The sequence below is a fragment of the Berghia stephanieae genome, chromosome 4 (genome assembly GCF_034508935.2).
Source record: "Berghia stephanieae isolate SIO BIC M18660-M18661 chromosome 4, UCSD_Bste_1.3, whole genome shotgun sequence".
Lineage (NCBI taxonomy): Eukaryota > Metazoa > Mollusca > Gastropoda > Nudibranchia > Aeolidiidae > Berghia > Berghia stephanieae.
Window position 1 is genome coordinate 36,408,680 of NC_088363.1, and position 6,000 is coordinate 36,414,679.

The 6,000-nt window shown below is 36.0% G+C and overlaps 1 protein-coding gene across 7 annotated transcripts in view; it reads left to right on the forward strand.

Moving 5' to 3' along the window:
* LOC144970517 (uncharacterized) overlaps positions 1-5,783 on the forward strand; it is a 68,961-nt gene extending 63,178 nt beyond the window's left edge. For 4 of the 7 annotated variants that reach the window (XM_078910243.1, XM_078910240.1, XM_078910241.1 and 1 more), the window contains 3 exons: positions 1,750-2,528; positions 3,482-3,747; positions 5,393-5,783. In XM_078910243.1, coding sequence (XP_078766369.1) covers positions 1,750-2,528; positions 3,482-3,747; positions 5,393-5,489 — 1,142 coding nt within the window. In that variant the 3' untranslated portion in view covers positions 5,490-5,783. The remainder of the gene's footprint in view (positions 1-1,749; positions 2,529-3,481; positions 3,748-5,392) is intronic. The other 3 variants (XM_078910246.1, XM_078910244.1, XM_078910245.1) reach the window with 1 other exon arrangement.
* Positions 5,784-6,000: the final 217 nt, after the last annotated feature.

Consider the following 6,000-nt stretch of genomic DNA (forward strand, 5'->3'; position numbering starts at 1 on the left):
TTCGTTAGGATACAACCAACAATTTTCTTAATCAAATTTCTTTTCTACATCATCAAATTCAACGAGAATAAACAGTGTGTTGTAGAGAGTATGTTTTGCTAAAGACATTATGTATAGAAAGAACTTACTGCTTTTGTGTTTGAGTGAAAAAAGATATATTTTTTGTTAGTTGGTTGTGGGGTTTTAGGGAAAATCCTGAAAATGGCAGGTAAAGAGAGAGAGAGAGAGAGAGAGAGAGAGAGAGAGAGAGAGAGAGAGAGAGAGAGAGAGAGTTAACCCACGTACAATATATGAGCGTACGTCGACTTTATCCCAATCAAGTTATATCATCTCGAGATCTTTTTCTAAGGAAGGGACACAGAACAGTCCTATTGATGTTAACTGTTCATTTCTTGTGATGCCGTCGCGTGAAGATAATATAGATGGATTAGTTAGATAGAAAGAGGGAAGAGAAGGGATATATGAGTGTGCGTGTGTGTATGTGTGTGTGTGTGAGTGTCTGTGAGAGAGAGAGAGATGAGAGAAGATGAGAGGAGGAGAGATAGAGAAGAGGAAGAGAGAAGAGAGATTAAATTGACCGAGAGAGAGGAGAGAGAAGAGAGAGAGAGAGAGAGAGAGAGAGAGAGAGAGAGAGAAGAGAAAGGACCGAGAGAAAGAGTGAGATAGTGAGAAGAAAAGTGAGAGTAAGAGCGAGCGAGCGGGAGAAAGATAAAGATAAAGAGAGAGAGAGAGTGAGAGAGAGAGACAGAGAGAGAGAAAAAGAGAGAGAGATAGATAGATAGATAGATAGAGATAGATAGATAGATAGATAGATAGATGAATAGAGATATATATAGAGAGAGATATAGAGAGATATATAGATGGATAGATAGATAGATAGATAGAGAGAGAGAGAGAGAGAGAGAGAGAGAGAGAGAGAGAGAGAGAGAGAGAGAGAGAGAGAGAGAGAGCGTTAATTGCACTAGACGTCAAGTCACTACCATTCACCTCAAGTTGAAATCCCGTTCAAGTGTGGATTGTGGATGCTGTGCACTCGATCTGATTTCCATTTTAACGACAAGATGAGTACATGACGATAATGAGAATATTTATACCAACTGTCTGCAACGCGCTTAACTCACTCAACCCTAACACCGACTATATCCGTAGTTTACCCGGGTTACTTTTACCCCATGCCTATTCATTACCTTTTTTTTTGAGACAAATTATAGGCGTAATATCAAAGCTAACGTTTTTAGTTTTTGCATGTTAATGTTAGTTGAATACAACTATCTAAGTACATGCTCATTTTTAATACATTTTTTCCAATTTTGAAATCTAGCAAAATCTCTAGGATTGAGTGAGTTAACACGCAATTAAAATTTTGGCCAGAAAACTCCAACTTGTCAAAAACTATTATAACTAAGGCTTTAATAAAAAAACAAACAAAACAAACAAAACGCATATATGACAATTGATGCCCCCCCCCAAAAAAAAGCCCCAAAAAGCCCCCCACAAAACACAAACAAAAATCCCCAAGCAAAACAAAACAAAAAAGCAACAACAAAACTATCCCTTCCCCCTAAAAGCCCCAACCCCCGAAAAAAACCCAACAAAAAAAAAAAAAACCAAAACAAAACAAAAAACAACAAAACAAAGCAAAACAAGACAAAACAAAAACAAAATCAAATCAAACCAAAAATGAATTATAAAAACCACATCACAAAGACACTTACCATTTATTTTCTATTTCTTTATTTTCATTTCCAGGTGAGTCGGCTATGCTACGAAGACCACACAAATCCTGGACAAGAATGGAGGCACCCATTTCAGGAAGTGACGGTGATAGAGGAAAACCTGCTGTTCTAAACAAAGACGTTACTTCACAAACATTCCAGTTGCGAGGGCCTGAGTTAGAATGGCTGTTGGAAAATGGTCTTGGAACCATTCTATTCCCAAATTCTAGATTCAAAAGGGATTTGGCGATGACTGAAAACCCTAACACGGGCCAAATGAACGTAACAACGGAAGTATCAACTCAACCGACATCATACTCGACCGTTGATTCCAAACAGACAGAAACTGTGGTTGATGGCGTCACTTCTCAAGCTCCTGAGTCATCATCAAAGACTGAACAAAAATCTTCGACAAAAATAGAGTCAATGCCATCAACAGTAACAAAGATAAACGAGTTTTCAACAACACTTAAATTAGCAGAAGAATCAACAACTACAAAAGCAACAACAGTCTCAATGACAACAACGCCCACGATTCAGTCTACAACAACATTTAAACAATCAGAGACTTCAGCTCCAACCGCTATCCCAAACAGCGTCAAAGGCACATCTTCCTCCACCTGCGTCCCAGAGCGAGAGCGTCTTCAGGTTTATTTCGGGGATTACGGTCTCATAGCTTTTGTCGTGACCTTGGGTGTGGCGGTTCTGCTGGCGTACGTGCTGTTCATGGTTCTCTGTTTACCGAGATGCAAAAAAAGAATGAAGGCAAGAAAATTGCTCAAAGACAAAGACAGAATTGAAAACTTGTCAAGCGTAAGATAAATGCAGTGATTCAATATGGTGGCTATTGTTTTCATAGCGTGAAAATTTTATATTTAAATATTAGTCCCCAAGGGTATACAATCAAACCTTGTTATATCTCTTTGTTTCAGACCATGCTATAATTTAAGGTATTAGTTGTTGAAAAAGGTTTCCTGTCGAGCAATTGATAGGAATGGAAACTCAGGGGGGGGGGGGGGGGGGGGGGGTGGCGGAAGGGAGAGGAACTAACATTTTTAAAACCTCAAGTTAGTTTCGTATAAAGGGAATAACCAGTCGTACTAGAACGAAAAGGGCACATGTTAAGTGGCCACTACTACTTCTACTACTACTACTACTACTACTACTACTACTACTACTACTACTACTACTACTACTACTACTACTACTACTACTACTACTGCTACTACTACTACTACTACTACAACAACAACTACTACTACTACTACTACACTACTACTACATACTACTACTAATACTACTACTACTACTACTACTACTACTACGACTACTACTACTACTACTACATTTTAATAATATAATAATAATAATAATAATAATAATAATAACAATAATAATAATAAATAATAATAATAATAATAATAATAACAACAATAATAATAATAATAATAATAATAATTAGAGATCCTGACATTGTAATAAAAGTTTCGATAGAAATAATGTTTCAAAGGCTTACATTATGAAAAGGAGAAAAAAATAATCTGATGTTCTAATTATTTATTGGTCTTAGTCTTAGCTCACATTTCTGAAAACTTTTTCTTCGCATCCAAGGACAGAATGAGTTGGTTGGATAAGAAAGAAAGAACCCTAAGGCAAACTGAGAAAAGTATCTCAATTTTAGTTAACAACCTATTTCGTCTGAGTACAAATGTCTTGTCTGCCTCTATCATTTAATTCTTCACTTTCCTCCTCCCTGTTTCCTCCAGATGCGATCCCCTGGTGCCATCTATCGTCCCCGGCCTAGTCTCAAGAAAAGTACTCCTTGCGTTCCGACGCCTCTGGCGATGATATCCGCCGATGACGTCACATCCATCACATCCAGGAAGGACAGTAGGATTATCATGACTACCGACCTTGACGCCACCAGTGACCCAGATTTCGACGGAAACGGAACAACAGCTATACAATATCAGTTTGAAACCGACAGAAAATACTCCATAGCGGACAGGAAATTCTCAACAGAACCTACTGCGTAAGTTATATAATAAAATAAAAGTTTTAAAAACTCCAAAACAATATACCCGTTTCTAAAAATACAACAGTACCTTACAAGGGATATTTTGGGTTTATAATGTCAAAGACTAAAAATTATGAAACGTCAATGCGTGTTTTAAGTTCGAATTACATCATTTTATGATTAATAAGTACATATGCCTAATATTTCATTGTGATTTTTAATGGCTTTTTTTTTGTTGTTTTGAGGCTATGTGGTCTATTGGTATAATAGTCGTTTTCGGATAGGAAGGTCTTGGGTTCGAGCCATGCTCGGCGCATAGTTGAGTCCTTGGAATACTATTTACTCACATTCTCTCACCGTACTCAGGTGTAAAATGAGTACCTGGCCGTTAACAGCGTTGTTTCTGTCCGAAAAAGGTATTATCGTCTAACAGGCGTCATGTCCCGTTCTAAATGTTAAGTGTTGCTGTTTGCCATAGACCCCTTGTAAAACGCTTTGAGCACGTTTAGTGGATATTGTGCTATATTATAACAAGCTCAATTTCTGTTGTGCTCAAAGTACTAGAACAAAAAGGGCACCTGTCAAGTGGCCACTACTACTACTACTACTACTACTACTACTACTACTACTACTACTACTACTACTACTACTACTACTACTACTACTACTACTACTATTTCTACTATTAATAGCATGAATGTTCTCCTTTTCATTCAACATTTTTACAATCCGACTTATTTGCAGGTCCGATCACCAAAATCGTCATGGGTTCATTATTGTGTTTTTTCTCTCAAACCAAACTCGAAACAGTATCCATTTCAACAATGATAAATAAAGTCCATAATTAATGTTGGGATAGCAGACCTGGAAATAAGTGTTTGTAGATACAACCCATAATCCCACACCCCACGGGCAAAATAAATTAATGTACCTATACCTTATTCGGAAGGGAGAGGAATTAACATTTTAAATATTCAAGTTAGTTTCAATTAAAGGGAATAATCAGCCGTGCTAGAACAAAAAGGGAACCTGTCAAGTGGCCACTATTACTACTACTACTACTACTACTACTACTACTACTACTACTACTACTACTACTACTACTACTACTACTACTACTACTTATACTACGAGTTTTACTAATCTTATACTGCTACTACAAATACCAGTATTAAACCAGCTTCTGCCGTGTTTGTTGATTATATTATTAGTATTAATATTATTACTATTATTATTATTATTATAATAATAATTACTATTATTATTATTATTATTATTATTATTATTATTATTATTATTATTATTATTATTATTATTATTATTATTATTATTATTATTATTATTATTATTATCATTATTATGATCATGAACATGAGGAGGTTGATGATGACGATGATGATGATGGTGATGATGATGATGATGATGATGATGATGATGATGATGATGATGATGATGATGATGATGATGATGATGATACTAATGATAATGACTACGACGATGACGATGACGATGATAATGACAATTGTGTTGGTGATCATAAAGACGATAATACTAATAATAACAATCTGAATAATGTCATTAGCATAATTCAAAGCACTTACATCACATAACACCAGAATCAAGATCATTCTCAGTGTAATTTCCCCCATCATCTCCCCAGAGATACCGCCAACGTGTCGACGTTTCTCTTGAGACAGGCCAGCCTCCGGGAAGTGGAAGAGAAGAGGAAACAGTCCATTCCAGACTCAACGGGGTGAAGGCCTCACCATGTCATGAGTCCATCCAGCGCGGTACGGCAGGGACAGTGGTTATCTACATGAAAAGAAAACATAAACCCCGAGTCCTCACTTACCTCATCCACCACCTCAAAATTGAGATGTTAAATTAGAAACAAAAAAAAAACAACAAAAAACAAACAAAACAACACCAACAAAACAAAACAAAAATCAAACCAAAAACAAAAAACAAAACAAAAGAAATTAAAAAATTAAAAACTCAAAAATTGAAATATAGAATATAAACAACAACAAAAATCAAAACCAAAAATAAAACTAACAAACAAACAAACAAAAAACAAACAAACAAACAATAAAACTCTTTAAAAGCAACAAGCAACAACAACAACAACAACAACAACAACAACAACAAGAAAAAACCCCCAAACAAACAACAAAACAACAAACTAAACAACAAAACAGCCCATTATTAATGGGACAGGAATGTAGGAAACTAGCCCATGAAAACAACCGGAGTTAAAATGGTGTCTAT